This window comes from Poecilia latipinna, unplaced genomic scaffold, assembly GCF_001443285.1.
Source record: "Poecilia latipinna isolate Pla-1442-1.1 unplaced genomic scaffold, P_latipinna-1.0 Scaffold975, whole genome shotgun sequence".
Taxonomy (NCBI): domain Eukaryota; kingdom Metazoa; phylum Chordata; class Actinopteri; order Cyprinodontiformes; family Poeciliidae; genus Poecilia; species Poecilia latipinna.
The window spans coordinates 41,244-58,834 of record NW_015113591.1 but is presented as its reverse complement, the minus strand read 5'-3'; the positions used below and the strand labels follow the sequence as shown (position 1 = coordinate 58,834).

The window sequence follows — 17,591 nt, the reverse complement described above, 5'->3', positions numbered from 1 at the left end:
AAGGAAGACCAACACCGGACAGAAAGTTTTGCTTCGAGACAGTTTGATGATTCTTAAACGGAGTAGAAAAGACATGCCAAGGATAGACTTGGGTTTGGATGAACAGATATTTTTGTGCAGAATTAGATGAATTAATTGTTGTCAGTTGCTATGGCAACGAGTCTGCGTGTAGCTTGGCGAATACCTCTTTCCCTTTGCAGTGGATCATAGCACGAAATCACTACCTGCATTACTAAGTTTCACTGAGTTAACGCGGCTATGGATGACATGTAAAAGATTAGTCTTTTTGCCCCTCAGCGTTGTATGCCTGAGCAAAATTTCCGTACGTCCAATAACATGCATAGTATATAAGTTGTAAGTCAGTGCCTCACCAGCAATGAACCTCACCGCACGTCACTGATATATAATAATCCCCTTCTCACCCTCCGCAGGTGGTCTCTCTTTCATCCTCTGAGCTCAGGTCCTCTACCAGAGGCCTGGGAGCTTGAAGGTTCTGCGCAGTATCTTGGCTGTGCCTAGATACCTATATATATATATATATATCTTCCGGCTCCATCTTGATGCTTGTTGCAACTACATGATGAGTTAAGTGCAAATCGTCTGGGATGATTGATCGATAGGATCCTATCTCGCCTGCAAGGTGCAAGGAGCAAGGTGGAGCTGTATGCCCCTGCAGCGCGCTGCACTTGTTACAATCTGATGAACTTCTGCATCCTACTTACTTTCTTTATTTCCTCAACAGATTAAACCATATATCCTCCATTTACACTACAATAAGTAGATTAACACAACAATACTGTGCATTTTCCTTTGGCTTTCTCTGTGTTGTATGCACTGCAGGTATTTTTAACGTCTGAGCCTGACCAGACTATTAAGCAAATAATTCTGGCCCGACCCGGCCCCAATTTCAGGTCGCGCTCAGGACATAAATCTAAACTAAAACGTCTTCCTTAATCTACTTCCGAACCCAGGGTAATGTGACGGCAACAGGCCATCCATTTGCTTCCTGAACCCATCAGAACAACAGCTGCCAACAACTACTCCACAAGACAATGGCGGTAACAAAGGCAATCCTGAATGCTCCCAGCTGTTGTGCTTCAACTCTCTCTAAATTCCATTGTTGCTGACAAACGAACAGGAGCAGGCTTTCAACAGGCTCGGCGAGGAACAATCGGCAGCTCATTGTAGCTATCGCTGGAATGTGGGAATGCAACATTGTCAGCCTCTGGGGAATGAGTCACCTCCAAACACTGGATGTGCACTCTATTAGCATGTGTAAGTTTATACAGGGCTTCTGACAGAACACTCCCAAAATTGTTTGTACTGTCAATATTTGTAGTTACAGTTAAAACAACTATGCAGCAAACGCACAGCTGAATGGGCTGGCATTCAGAGGAAATGTAGATGTAGATGACGGGACAGATAGCTCTTTCACCAGTAAAGCTTAGCTAAACATTTTGAATAGCTATAAGAGATATTGATTGGTAATCGGCTGCTACTGATCAGCTGATCTTTTTCTGATCAGCGAATGCACATGCCTAAAATGTCTAGGGTTGCTATAACAACTAGGGTTGCAATGATTCCTCAAATGATTGGAGTACCTCGATTATAAAAATTTGTTGAGCAAATTATCTGCCTCAAAACTTCGTTAAATTATGTTTAATTATTTAGCGCACCATGTTTGGGTCGGGTGATTATTTGTGTTGCACAGAGCTCTCACTTCCACCAAGGAGTTGTTGGTGAATGCTAAGGTTAGCAACATAAAGTCCAATTTTCAAGTTCGGTACAGGGAATACTGAAGTATTTCATTGAGTTATGATGTTGCATCTTCTTATACTATAGTTCTTAAAAAGAAATAAGTCGGTCAAAGCTTTGGAAAAACCAGGGACGAGAATTTGTCACAAATATTTTACTGGTACAACTTGGATAATGAAGAATTAGCTCATGAATCGATGCAGTCGTCCAGTTCTAATTACCTGCTAATTCTTCTGGATCTTTGACCACTATATGAGCGTTTAGTTCTTGCAGCTCCTGGTGGAGCTCCTCCACCTTCTTGTTAGATTTTTTAAGCATATTGTCCACGTAAGCCAGGCTCTTCTTGTCTGTGGTGACCTGAGGATACGTGGGAAGAATGAGAAAGTAAAAGAGCACTATTACTTCTTTTGGGTGGTAAATTTGTCAGAGTAATAGAAAGAGCTACAAACTGGAAATGATTAAAGTTTGCAATCAAGTAAAATTACTTTTTTGCAAGTAATATTGTGGGGGTTACCTTGCGCAGGTTCTCTGCACCTTCTTTGATCTTTAACTCTTTGCGGATCTCACGACGGATCTGCTCCTTGATTTCGTCCAGCTTCTGCTGGACCATGGTATCAGACAGGTCCAGGTTTTGTCCAAGACCCAGTCGCTCTGCCACCAGCTGGGCCCTGGCATCCCCCTGGGGAAGAAAAGGTGAGAAACAGAACTGAGTTGAGACGAGGAAACCCGGTATGTAACGCAGAGGGACGACAGAGAGGAAGGAGGCAGAAGAGAGGGACTTCTCACTCTACGAGGGCACCAAAAATTTCATTAGGTTATCAAAATTTGTTTTTACACTGGCATAATAACAAGACTCCTACAAAAAGCTACTTTTGAAATTTTATCGAATTTGAAGAAATTAAAATATAAAAAATATAGTAATGAAACTGATGTTCTTATCTTACCACAGATGTTAGCAAATCAAAGACATTTTTAGTTGTGACAATATTTTACTGATTGGCTGACTGACAAATTCTTTTGAGTATTTTGATTGGTCTAGGAATTGGAAGCGTTGGAGATGCTAATTTGGTTACTTCATATGTAAGAAAAGCATAATTTCTTAATTCTTGTAAATATGTGATAAAATGTATTCATTATATTTATTTAATTTGTAAAACAAATAAATAAAATGTTAAAAACTGTGAATAAAGCCAAGTTTTGCTGATTATGATTGATCCAAGGGGGTGAATATTTTCTATTGTCAGATTATGGCTGATAATAATGAGTGATGATGATGATGTCGGCTATGAGAGCTTAGGTGAAAAGGATTATGAAGCCAACAGTAGGAAGTTGGAGGACTGCTGCACTTCTGGGTTCAGTGTCTCTTGAGTAGCACTTTATGGTGACTTCTTATAGTTTCAACTGTAATGTAATGTAAGCTATTGGTAATAATAGTGGTATTAAGAGTCAACTGCAACTCCACACATTTTTGCAAACACGGTTTAGGACTCAGTCTTATGTCTTTATCATAACATTTATTAAAGTGTCTGTCTTATTGAGGTATTTTGCAAGTTATTATATTTCTGTAAGAAGAAATATATTAACTTGTACAGAGATGATCAGAGCTGCTCCTAAATAATGCTAACTTGTTTCAACATACTTTCAGCATTTCAGCTATCATAGCCGTTAGCAGTGCAGATAGTAAGTTAATAATTCATATATGTAATGTAAATTGCTTATTTTTGTTTTCCAATAAATCTTTAGTTTGGAAAACATATTCATTATACAGTTCCTTTTATCTTCAGTTATGTAAAAATTGGGTGGGGAAAAAAGTGATATCACTACATTTCATTTAAGATATTTATTGCTAATATTTTCCATTAGATTTTTTCATGCTTTGGTCAACAATATTTTTTTTACTTACATAAAAAACACTACTTACATAAAGTTGAAAATATTGATTATAGTCATACATTTAAGGGCTTTAAAAAAAAGTAATATAACATTGTCTTCAGTACCCAGAGACTTAAAGTCATTCTGCATTTCTAAAATATTTGTTTTTTGAACCATTTCTGGATTAAAAAATTTTTTTTATTTGTGCTCTTTTAATCATTTAAATGGCTGTTCATTAAAAGGAAATGTCTTTATGTTAATTCTAAAAAATATCAAATAATTAATTTTTAAGTAATATATATTTTACAATTGTGACTTTTGCAGTGTACGCTGATGTTACTATGCAAACAGAAAATGACTTTTTAATGTAATCTGGTTATTAGTCATAGCAACTTCACAAGTTAATACTTGTCTTCTCATTTTGGTTAAAGGGATCAAAGGGAAAGTGTCAAAAAAAAAAAAAGAAAACAAACCCCAGCTCCTCATTTGCATAGTACTGAGTCATTCTAGACTGCCAACATTTTTTCAGCAAATCATATTTGCACAACTCAGCTGCCCTAGTTTTGCGTTGTGAAGATCTGTCAGTTCCCAGTGGGCTGGAGGGCAAGTGGCTGCAGAAAACCCTGATGCCTGTGGCAGTGAAAAGGTCTTCTGACCGAACCTGAGGCTCAGCTGTTCAGCCTGAGTGCTCTGGCCTCACTCCAACATAGTGGAGTTTTGAATCTGAGCTGCTTCCAAACACCCGCTTTTCACTGCTGCTGTCAGTCACCAGTGACCTGCATCTGTAAAACCATCACCTTAACTTAAGGAGGATTAGCAGTCACTTCCTGAATGCCGCGGCTTTAGAGGTCACCATGAATGCACAGCGATTTTGAATTACAATAAGCAACCCGGATCTTTAAACATCGCAGTAGTTAATGTTTTATTTAAGTGGCTGATAAAAAGGATTCATAACATTATTTTCAACACTACAAGGTCTAACTAACTGAATTAAGCCAATATTATACAAAAGCCTTTAAAACATTCATCATAGAAATGATTTAACCAAATGTGGAGAAGCAGTTTTTATCCTCTAATCTGGACCAAACTTCCAGAAAACTGCAAAGATGCTGAAACACTGAGCTGTTCAGAACTGCTTTTGATTCATAAGAACTGGAGCATTGATATCTGAGGTACATTTGCTTGATAATTTTGATGACTGCATGTATTTTGTAGACCTGTCACAATTATCAATAAATTAATTAATCGCATGATAAATTAAAACAAGGTCAATAATTTCCATTTGCTTAATTATTTGTTTTTTCTTTTCTCTCTCTACCAAAAACTGGATGACAAGTCTTCAGTTTCAACTAGCCCCTTTTCTTGAAGGACAGTTTTGTTTACAGAAGCTTCATAATTCACTTTATTTGTTGTTTCTGTTGTTTTGTTTTGTTTATTTTTGGATATTTAACATGTCTTCCAATTCCAGTGTTAAATATTCATTAGAATTTAAAGTCTAATAATCTTTGAAAATCGGTTCTTGCATTATTTATGCCATTATTATATTATTTGAAATCGGCCTCAAAACAACAATATTATCATTTATCAATCACAATAATTTCTTGAGCAATTTCTTGCCCAGCAAAATTTGCTATTGTGACAGGCCTAATCATTATATTTTTATGATGTAAAGCACTTTGAAATGCCTTGTCGCTGAAATGTGCAATCCAAATAAACTTAACTAACATTTACTCAACCTGCTTCAGGCGAATCTCTCAGTGAAAAACAAGTTCCTTGGTATTACTAGCTGTTCCTTACCACAACTTCATCAGCTTCAGCCAAATCCATCTCCAGATCAGTTGAACAAACAAGTCCACGCATCTTCTGTCGACCAGCTACGCTGTCATCGCTTTCAGTTCTATTACACAGACTGATTCAACGCCACAAAAGACCGGGCTTCACTGCGCTGGGCCGAGGCGGCGGCCAGAGTCTCGGTCATTGACTCTGCCGGTGTCTGCTTTGCTCCAACTCTCTCACACAGACCATTGACATAAACAGGGAAGATAAACCGTCTGAGCAGAGACAGCCAAATCCTTCTTAGCTTCTCGCTCTGTGAGGTCATAGCAGCCCAGAATGGGACCTAATCTCACTCCACGGCGAGAACCGGGTTTAAAATTAACACCAGTTGAAGAATATCACTGGCCATCTTCGGTACCCCTCCCCCCAACCAGAGAACACATGTGATAGAGGAGACACCCTGGGATCTCAAAGCAACACCACAGAGAGGTATTACCACAAAGCAAAGCATAGAGCTCAAGTGTGTTGTCTGTGGAAATGACATCATTTCTACAGAACTGATGATATCCAAGGCATTACAAGCTGCGTTTCTTTTGACCATAAAATTGCAAAAATTGGAATTTCGAAAAAGAAAAATATACCTAAAGGAAACAAGAATTCCATAAAGTTTGATAAAATGTCTTGCCACTAAAATGAGGTGGTTTTTTGGCTGTATAGAAATTTGTGTATTTTGCAAAACTGCCATGGAAATACTTTTTCCGGATCTAACAAGATCCACAACCGGATGTTACTACTGGCAGAAACGATGAAGAAGACAACAGGAAGTAGTAAGAGGAGGATGGAACAACATGTTTTTAAATGACTTACTGCGTGAACAAACTTATTCACATGTGATTTTAATTGTGTCTCTTATTTAATGGAAACAGCACAATAGTGAAATTGTGTTTTTTCGACATTAGCAGAATATTGACAAAGTTTTGCCTATGTTTGTAATGGAAGCGCAGCTACTGTGAAACCAAGGTTGTATTGGACTTCATTTATGCTAACATCACCAGACGTAACCACAATAAACGACCATTTCCAGGGGCCTAATACCAAGAAGCAACTTCCACCTGTCCAGATTTTCTGATACAGCTTTGGCTAAACTAAACTTGCCATTAAAGTTGTACAATGAGCTAGTTTTCAGCTCAGTAAGTCAAGCCAGGGCTGTTCTCTCAGGCGAAGCTGCTACTAGGGGATCAAAGACAAAGGGGGTGTAGAGCTCACCACCACAAAAAACTAAATCAACTGAGCAGGCACAATAACTCTCTGCAGCCACATCATTAAAGCATGAATCCATTAAAAAAAAACATTAGTGTTTTTATCAAATTGTGTTGGTTTTTTGTGTCATTTTAAATATATACACAGCTCCAAGCAATCCCAGTATCAACAAAATCACACAGACACGATATGTGGCAGTTTGGGGAGCAAGATGTGCTCAGTGTTCATTATAAATAATATCTTTTCAAAAGGAGGCATTACAGTTTAAAAAAAACAACAACAACTAATTAACAGGAACTAATAAAGCTGAGTTCCAGCTGTAGCTGAAAATGGAAAATTCCAACATCCTAGTCAGAATGAACTCAAAATGTCAGAAAGTGGGAGCAACTGCAACTACCTCCATATTGATACATATTGTTTCAGGTGCAGCTGTCAGCTGTGGCAGGTAACCAAAGAGTGAGTGAGTTAGTTGATGTCACCAACCTAGCTGAATTGGCAATGTGAGGTTGAGCGGATAAAGTCTTTCCTCTGCCTACATCTCCTAGAATGCCATGAAGTTCTGGATTGGAGTTCAGAGAATATTCTATGCATTGAATTAGCAGACATATTATCTATCTATACAGATTACATGTCTGCCACTATGTATATTGTTACTGATTTATTGCCCAGACCTAATTTATCTGTTTTTTGTGTGTGTGCTAACTCTTTTCCTGTTCCTCCAGTGTGATTGGTCCTTTAATACCATCAACACACATCCAGAGCCAGGAAACTTGTGTCCCAGTACTGATTTCATAATGATCTAGAATTACTGACAAATGTGCAGAGTTAGGGTTTAATCAGGGAAAGATCCTGGGTGTGTTGAACCTACTTTACTGGAGGCCTCTGCTCCTGTGATATTATCAAACAATAAACGGCTGAATGACAATCATAATAAACACAGCTTGGTAGTTAAGCACACTTAATTCTTTTAAATACCTGGCTCAATAAAATTGTTGAGTACTTCAATGAGAACTTTCATAAATACAAATTAGGAACAAATTAAATCAAAGCTAGAATATAAAAGCAGCTAAAATCTTCTATTACTGATTCTACAGTTGTATGTCATTTTAATAACACACTACAAAATGCCAGAAGGGACACAGAATCCCTGGCCCTCAACTGTTGCTGCATATTACAGCTTTAACAGTCTTATGGATATTAAAGGAGCCCTGCCATCAGCTGGAGTTCAGTCCCAAGCTGTGAGTGACATGTTTGTTAAACGTCTACTTCCTTTATCTGTTTTTCTTTTTTCATGTTATTATCCAAACTGTAGTCATCAGAATCAATCAACTATTAAATAAATAAATGCTATAGAGAATATTAGCTATATCAAAAGATGAAAAGGTTAGGATAATTTAGACACTGATGATAAATTGTCCCAGAAATTATTGTGATAAGCGATAATATTGCTGTTTTGAGACCATTTACAAGCAATATATTGATAATGGCATAATAAGTTTGTCCTATCAAAGAATAATGAACTTTAGTTTTGTACAGAACATTCCCACACTGGAACTGGAAGGTATTTCAAATATCCAAAATAAAACACAATCACCAAAAACAATAAAAAAGGAGAAAACACACACACACACACACACACACACACACACACACACACACACACACACACACAACCAAAACCATACATAAAATGGATTATGAAGTCTCTGTAAACAAAAATGCTCTTTAAAAAAATATAAATCATCAGAATGGAAATTACCTAGCTCATTTTAATTTATCATGTGATTAATTGTTTATTGCGACATGCTCATGATTGTTGTTTTAGAGTCTGACTCTGACTTTCTAAGTTTATGTAGTTCGAAAGTCACTCACCCATTAAAATTCCAGATTTTTTAAAATTTCATATTTAAATCCTGATAAATCCAAACTTTTTCGGCCTTTATGATGACTTCAGTTCTTTAAAGTACAAGAAAAATAACTGACAACTCTATAGAGGGGGGGAGTGAAAAAGATAAAAAGCTGCAATAACATGGATGAATAAGTGAACACTTTTAAATGTACTGGCAAATAAAGCAAGGCTTTTCTGTCAACATGTAGAGCAGCGTTGTCCAAAGTGCAGCCCGGAGGCCTTCTACGGCCGCTGAGTGACACAGATTTGTTCTGATGCAGATGGAGACTTTTTATTTCCCCAATTTGGGGAAATAAGCAATTTATCAATTAATTGCAATAAACTCAATTTCTAATCTTATGATTAAATTTTTTTGAAGGCCAATTTTGCTGAGAGTTCTAATTTTTTAAATCCATGCTTTCAGTTATAAGTGGTTATACTTAATGTTTTTGGTTGTGGTGTTTAATTTGGGATATGCAAAATATCTTCCAGTTTCAGTGCTAAGTGTTCTAAACAAAATTAAAGTTTATCCTGAACAGGTGAATTTGTGTTATTATCCCATTACCAATATATGAACTGAAAATGTCCTCTAAACAACATTATCGTTTAGCACAGCAATTACTGGGACAATTTATAGTCCAGCAGAGTCTGTTACCGTGACTGGCCTGCCCACAAGTTAAAATCCTCTCACAAAAATTTTAGAAACACAACATAATTGTCATCTTTCAATTACCAAGCTTTTTATTTTCCCTTTAGTTCATGGTAGATAGAACCACAACTATCTACTGACTTTTACACTAAAGACGACTTTGGTGCACCTACAATAGTTTTAACTACATTATTAAAGCTTTTTCACATGAAAAGTGACCTAAATCATGTTTTCATTACTGAGAATAGATTGAATCTTTATTTTTTTTTTTGAAAAACAAATTAGTAAAGTGATTGCCTTTCTATCAATAAGGAAAACACGCAAAACCCTCTTGAAGTTTTAGATATACAATGATTTACACATTCCTTTCCTACAAATAAAGTAAAATAAAGACTATTTTCTTTGCTTAAAATATTCCATGCTTTCTTAATTGTTGAGCAGGGGGAGGAAAAATTGTCTTTAAATTAGTTTTTAAAAAATGTTTTATTTTCTGGCCTGGCAATACCCATTTTACAAACAGTTTGGAAATAAAGTGTAGAGGTAAACTAAACAAGTAACCTTCTGCCTTCTGCAACCATAAATCCAGGTTCTCTTCTCTAGGTGTTTACTTCTTGAAGAAAGTATAGTTTGCACATATTCTCTCTGATGACTCACAGTTAAAATGGAGGTCGTGAGTGATTGGACGAAGGAGGAAGAGGTCTCTCATTTGCTCACTCCAGTGCGAAATTTGTTTGCACTCCTTGCTGTCTTTGCCCACTGTGGTATAAGGACAACAGTGGACACCCAAACGATCCTATTTTACTGTGCAACAATGCAAGGAAATCCAAGAAAGGCCAATCAGATAAGCCTGACATTCATCAAACACAAGGCCTACATTTTAATTTGAAATTAACACGCATCGCTCGTTGACGTGACTATTCTGGTCTCCAGTTCCACTGTCTTTGTCACACATGCCAGAGATGCCGGTCGGCATGTGCAGGTGTCGCCATTTCTTGCAAACTGAACACACCGACTCGTGAGGAGGAAACAAAAATCTCATACCAGAAACATGAGACGTCATGGGTTCAAAGAGAAGTGAAGCAGGAACTGTAAGCAAATGCTTCCTCTCATAACAAAACACAGCGCAAGACTGATGGACTCAACGACTGTGGCTCCACTATTTACTATGAGACAATCCATGACCCTGCATTACTACCCGGGCTATATAGTAATAGTTAAAAATGGCTTAATTTGAGGGATACAATTTACAAATTAAAGCTCAGATTTTTTCCATGCGATATCCAATTTGTATATTTTTTCCCGCTTTCTTTTATAAAACAAAAAAAATGACAGAAAATATTTTCAAAAAGTTATTTTTACTTCAGTCATCTGAAGTAAAGCTGGTCATGGACTGAGCTGGTCAGTCCATGATATGGTCAGTCCATGAGCTGGTCACATCAAAATAGTCAGCGGTTTTCAACGATAGTTTCAATGTTCTGCTACTGATAATAATTTGATGCTGATGTGTTAAAACAAATGTGTTTTAATGCTGACATTGTGTGGTATGAGTTTATTACTTTGTAAAACACATACAAAGTATAACAACACAAGATGCTCAACATTCCTCATTTTATTTTTTCATTATTTTTTATGTCTGCATTCTCATAAAATTACTTCTCTGCTAATATTACAAATTTGTTCTGGTAGTATTATGACTTTATTCTTGTATTATTAATCACAAAAAAATATTAGCCGGTCTGAATACTTGGTTAGAGTTGACCTGAAAGTATAGCAGCTGTGAAACTCTTGTAAACAAGAGGGCGTGCCGACAGCACTCAGAACTATGGAAACCAATGAGAGCATTGTAGAAAAAAAATCCACATTTCCAAAAATGTAATCTTCCAAAAACAAAAATTTGTTTAGATCAATGAAATCGATTTAATGCCCAGCTCTACTTAAAGTGGCAGTATGTAACTTTTATTAAAATATTTTTTTAATTGAAACTGTCACTATGTTCTGATAGTGTTGTTAGACAGATAATCTGAGAAAAAAATGAGCTCCTCTGCCTTCTCCAAGTGCGAACTAGAAACAACCAATCAGAAAAGGAGGCGGGTCTGTCAATCATCCTCCGTGTGACGCTACTCATCCCCCTCTCTACTAGCCTGCCTGCATCCCAAATTCTCTCTTCTTTGCTGGGTCTAGCACTGCATGTTGTGAAATGCTAGGCTAGTTAGCATGGCCACCAGTTTTCCTCCTGGCTCTGATTAGTTGTTTTTGACTATGCGCAGGTCATTTCTTCAGATGGCAACACTCATAGCTCATAGAGGAGATGGAGGAGACCAATCTTTTTTACAGATTTCCTGTCTCATAACATACTGTTACAACATGGTAACAAGCTTTAACAAATATGTATAACAAAAAAAACTTTATGTTTTTGTTTTTATAAAAGTTACATACTGCAGCAGACCAGTGTAAAGTATTAAATGGTTGGCTACTAAGCATATGAATTGTATAAATAAATTGCTAGCAAATGTCATACCTAGTAAAAATAGCCTTCATGGGTTCATCTGGGGCCTTAGACATGACCTGGATTGGACAGTAAAATCACACACTGGGTCTGTACCTCCAATTCATCCAGGTTGACAACGTGAGATCTGGTCAGACAATAAGACAATGGAAACGTTCAGGCCACTCTCCAAGCCCAGGCTTACAGAGCCAGGTTTTCCCGTTAGAAGCCACAACATCTGAGTATTACACAGAGTCCATCTGTGTCCATCGTCCATCGCCAAGGACTTGTGTGTTACTTTGGTAAAAAATAGAAACATGTGGTAATAAACATAGATTCTACAGCGTGACTCCCAAGCATATCTCGGAACAGATTGCACTGTATGTAATATTACACTCTTTGAGTTTCTGTTAAAGGTCATGCCTCACGTGCTACGGCAGGCCGTGTGTGAGCATGGAGCAACAAAGTCACAGAGTGACCAATGAACGGCTCTGAGGGACCAACCTGCCAAGAGTCACGACCTGTGTCGCCCTCACAGGGGTCTGGAGGGACTTGTATAGGTTCACTTCAGCTACTATTAGCATAGGAAAGAAATAGAGCACATACAATCAGCTTTACGGCATATCCTTTTGTCAAGACATGAGTTTGTGTTCTGACTACATGTTGCTGATTGCTGATATCCAGAACATATAACGTTATTTTACCGAGATGCCAGAGAAAAGTGTAGGGTAACCCTAATTAATATCTGTCTCTGTCTCGATATAGAAAAAAAAATTCTAGAACCAGTATGGGTGATAGTGTTCCCGATCCGTAATGGATTCAGTCTAATTCTATGCTTTGTACTCTGAGCACCTTCATGCTTTATTTATTTTACGTTATATTTAGAATTTATAATCGTGCTTTCTGAACCATTTGAAAGAAAGTTTGTTATTTTTCACGTTTGACCAAGCTAGCCAACATGTTGTTTTTGTCAGTTTCTTCATTAGTTATTTTACATTGACTGCTCTACTCCTAATTTGACTGATTGAACAAATGAAAGTTGTTTTCACATGTTTGACCAAGCTAGTCAAGCTGTTGCTGTATTTAAGTGAGCTGTAATGGTACAATTATCAAATTAATTTGTAGCTCAGTACAAATGTGTAAGTTCACTTTAAAAAACCTACACATTTTCAGGTAAAAAAAAAGCCAGTCTTTCTGTATTGAATTGCTATCAGCCGATACTAAGCTTCAGATATAAGTATCGGAAGTGAAAAACATGAATCGGTGCGTCCTTGCATGATGAACTTCTTTCCAAGCAGCATACAACCGAGTTACCATGTGATTTGTTACCACCATCATGTCTTATAACTGTGTGACTAAAAGCAACAGCAACCCTACCAGAAAATATAGCGCACCTGTGCTGAGAAATCAGTCAACATAGTGGGACTGAAAAAGCCATTTTATGACTACTTGTTCACATGACAACAGAGGATCAGCACCTCTTGTCTCAGTGAAAGGCTTCAGTTAATGTGAAATGTTAAAAACAGGAAGGCTACCATCAGAAACGATGCAGCTGCCACGTTGGATTCAAAGGCTGGATTTGAAATTTGTGAATATGGCAAAAAAAACAAAAAAAAACGTGTTTAGCTGGCTGAAGCTGGTTGTTGATGCTTAAACCTCAGAGCTCATGTTTTCAGATGCGTAGCCATCTTACTCCTCAATACCATGGTACACTGAGTGAATTTGACTTCCAGACCGATATCTTCACAGGTGAAATAAATGTTCTCTTGTAGAGAAAATACTGACAAGAAAATCTTTGAGCATCAATTTTCACTTTTTAAACAGGAAAAATATCATCCTAGCAGTCGCTTCATCTTTTGATAAATAGGGGCGGGGAAATGACCTGAAAAAAAGAGTTTCTGATTACATACAGTAGAATATTTATGTGCAATTTATCAAGTTCACTGCTAATAACAGAGGTAAAAATGTGATTTGAGTTTTTATTGAATACTTTTAGGAGCTCAGCTATTATGTTTTTGACTATTTTTAAAGACTTTTTTTTTTGTTGCCTGTAGGGATATACCAGTCCACTTTTTTCACTTTTGATACCGATACAGATGTCTAAAGATTAGTATCAGCTGATACGATACATAAACAAAGTTGAATTTACTTAAAATGTTTCTTTAAAAAAAAAAAAAAAAAAAAGCACTTACATAAATGTACTGAATTCTAAATGTATTTGATAACTCTGCACCAGTACAGCACACTTAAATACACCACTTAACTTACAGGAATCACTTCAGTTTCTGTATCTTGAATCTTCATCTATTGGAAGCCAGTAGAAAACAATTCACTGAATGGAGAAATAATCCAGGTTCCCTTTGAGAGCTTACAAAACACAAACCAGCTGAGGCCAAAGGTTAAAGTTCATCTGAAAAAACGTGCAGCCACCAACAGTACAACAAGTAGACAGGTTTGTAATAGGAGTGGGCATTTATAGTGTTATATCATTTCTCATGAAAAAATAACCATGATAAGAATTTTTTATCCAAATGATTAGGAACCAAAACAATCAGCTTTACTCATGCTAACATAATTGATCCTAAAGCAGCACTGCAGAACTTTGATGACTAACCCAAAAGATAATATTTATGATTATTGGTCATTGAAAAGGTTTGATTATTTTCCGATCAGGGAAAGCACCACTCTTCAGAGTGGAAGTTACCAAGTGAAAAAGATCCAGTTTGCCATTTTCAGCGGCAATGAGATGTTAGAGGAAGCAGAGAAGGTGCGAAAAGTTTATGGAATGAAAACTGTGTTTTCTATAGAGAGTTGAGTTAGGTAGTAACTAGTTACATTCACTAGTTACTTTCACTGAATTACATTTACAAGTACATTTTTAGGGGGGGAAAAAAGTACTTTGAGTATTTTTACTATGCTGTACATTTACTTCAGTAATCTTATCATGACATTGCTTCTCTTAATCGAGTAAAATTTCTGGATTCTCTACCCAGTGAATGAGGAACAATCATGTTTTAACCAAAAATTCACCACACAAACCAAGTTGTCGCACCAGACAACTTCCTGATTGGAAGGTTTTTTTTCACTGGAAGAAAATGCTTTAGAAAAAACGTTCCTTTGATTGTTATTTGTTACTTATCTTTATTGTTGACATTTTTGTCCTTAAAATATCAAAACTTCCACTTAACTTTCTATTTTGCTCCAGCTGATAATACCATTTTTAAATATTAAAAGATTGATCATTTGATCAGTTACTCAATAATTGAGTTGACTTTTTACTAAATAGTTTTTTTTTACTTGAGTAATTTCTTGGATGGCTACTTTTTAGTTGTACTCTAGTAAAAAAACATATTGAAGTAGTACTACTTCTACTTGATTACAACTTTTGGGTGCTCTGCCCACCTATTCTATAGAGGCATGTTGGGGAATTTTTTATTCTGGCGACAACAAAAAGGAGTAATTCTTTAGAAAATTAGGGGAAGCTCAAAGTACTACATGAAAGTTGCTCTGTGTAGAGTTCTACTGATCATGGAACACACTAGATTAGAAAATTTTGTCAGTCTTTTAGAAATCTTACTATTATGGTAAACGTCCACCACTTCCATTGGAAAACCAAAGAGAGACTGAATACAATACAAGTCGTTAAAAACCATTTGAAATGAAAGATCTGTAATCATCTTTGTTTTAAAATATTACTGAAATCCTGTTTAACCGTAATGCTGTGTGACTGATTTCACTCTCACACACTCTGTGAGGTCGCCTCAGATCGAAATGTGAATTATTAATGATAACGACTGACAATGACAGAAAAATCTCCTGTGGAGTTACAATAAACGAATGAATAATTTAACATTTTAACACACAACAGTCAATATCCATCAACTTTCTATTCTATACAGGAGGGGAAACAAAGTATTTCTGTGCCATTTATATTTAGTTTTTAAAAAGAGAAAACTGAAATCAGCTGCCACAAGTGATCAGATGAGTGTGTCTCTATTAGCTTATGGCTAAAAGTGCCTACTAATCATTGAGTCTGACATCACAGCTGCTGTGTGCAGATTAATGATTAAAAAAATATCACATTTCATTATGTAGCTTCAGCTGGTGTAATGAAGAAGCCTGTTTCAAATGGGAATGTTTTTCAAGAGCATATTTTGTGTGTTTTTTGGTCTAAGGTTGCTGTGGTAGGCAGCCACATCCACACAGTTAGCTAAAGAAAAAAAAAAACTCTAATAAGTAATAAACTGTTTTTCATACTTTCATTATCACTATAGTACCACAAAATATCAAGATAAAATTTTGAAGTCAACGTCACCCACCTCTTTTTTTGATACATTCATCTAAATCATTGAAAAGGGTTGAAACTTCAATACAAACTTTTTGCTAATAGTAACAAAAGCATAACACTAGTAACAAATATGCCTTGTTTCACTTTTAACGTGATTCAATGTAAACTGAAGAATAATAATAACCCTAGTAGCTCGGATTTTAAAATGCTATCTAGATATTTTGAATGTTTTAAACTTAAGTTTATTTTCTTGCCATACAGGTTCACCTACAACGTGTTTATTTAAGACCACCGAACTGTAATACCAAACTTGGGACGTCTGCTTCTGGGGCTGACGTCACTCAAATGAAACCACATTAACCGCGGTTCTGAGTATTGATACTCAACAAGAAGACACTCCGTTTGCACCGTTTAAAACCGTGAGGCATTTTTTTTCCTGTTAAACTAGAGTTTTCCTTACGACAGTGGTACAGCTGGCTACAAGTTTAACCAGTTTAAAAAGTTTCTGACCAGTTCTTCACTAAACATAACCGCTGTCTACATTACATTACGTTTATTCCATCCATATAGCTGATATCTGCAAACAATACAAGACGGGAACTCCTCACTAAAGTTTAGAGAAGAGTCGTTAACTGTAAGGTTATATCAGAACCAAATGTTAACTATCATTTATTTGGAGATAAAGCAGCGCTACGTTTAATGTGTTTTCACGTGAGCTGCATAGATTTAACACGAAAACGTTCACAAAACAAAATAACCTGCTTAAATGTTGAATATTACATGATAACTTAGTTTGGATAATTGTTTCCCAGGCCTCAATCCATGGAAAGCTCTAAGACAGTCCTCTGGGATCAGTCGGCGGCCTTGTAGCTCAACAGAACTCTACGGAACCACGAAGGACCTGCTTTTATGAAATAAAACTCTTTGCTAACTTATTAATGCATCTCTCGGCGGGGTTTGCGCACTTTTCGCAACAGTTGTCAACTTTTCCTACCTGCACGGAATCAGCAGCCATCTTGGATTCGCCTTTGAATCAAATCCTACGGGGAGAGCAGTGAGGGGCGGTGGGACTCCAAAAACAGGACTTGTTTTAAGTTTCCCTCTCTGGCGACAGAAAGACGGGATTATTTTGGCCAAACCATCGCTCTTCTGGGTAACACGGGGCTTCCCATGCCGTCTTCGCACTTCTTTGACGCGGCCTCGCCGTCCCGATAGAGTCCCAGAGGGTGGACTGGCGCTCAGATGTAAAAAAAAAAAAAAAAAAAAAAAAAAATGCTACGGCAGAAATCTGTCCCACTGTAGCTGGAGAAGGAGAGGCGGTGGTTAGAATGGAAGCGTCCGCCCAGAGGAGCCGTAGTGCTGCGGCAGAGGCTCCCACTGCTGGACTGCTCTGCCCGGACAGTGACGCACGTGATCCACAACTTCCAGCGCACGAGCCTTACCTACTTGCGCTAACCTGCCACCAACCTGAGGAAAACACCAACATGGAAGTTATGAGTAATGAGGTGCTTCAAACTTTCTGACATTAGATTAAATTCTGCTAAACAGTGGAAAGAATAGTCTCATAATAATACTCATAATTTCATCATGAGATAAAAAGCAATAATGAGGATAAAAG

The 17,591-nt window shown here is 37.0% G+C and overlaps 1 protein-coding gene across 3 annotated transcripts in view; it reads right to left on the bottom strand.

Annotated features, from left to right (window-relative positions):
• The window catches only part of LOC106958292 (serine/threonine-protein kinase N2), a 41,267-nt gene extending 23,932 nt beyond the window's left edge, over nucleotides 1–17,335 (bottom strand). The window contains exons 1-3 of one of the 3 annotated variants that reach the window (XM_015050115.1): nucleotides 16,968–17,335; nucleotides 2,270–2,434; nucleotides 1,977–2,112 (exon numbers count right to left, since the gene is read on the bottom strand). In XM_015050115.1, the coding sequence (XP_014905601.1) occupies nucleotides 1,977–2,112; nucleotides 2,270–2,434; nucleotides 16,968–16,988 (322 nt within the window). In that variant the 5' untranslated portion in view covers nucleotides 16,989–17,335. Of the gene's footprint in view, nucleotides 1–1,976; nucleotides 2,113–2,269; nucleotides 2,435–5,424; nucleotides 5,736–16,967 lie in introns of those variants that run through there. The other 2 variants (XM_015050116.1, XM_015050114.1) reach the window with 2 other exon arrangements.
• Between the last annotated feature and the right edge of the window lie 256 nt (nucleotides 17,336–17,591).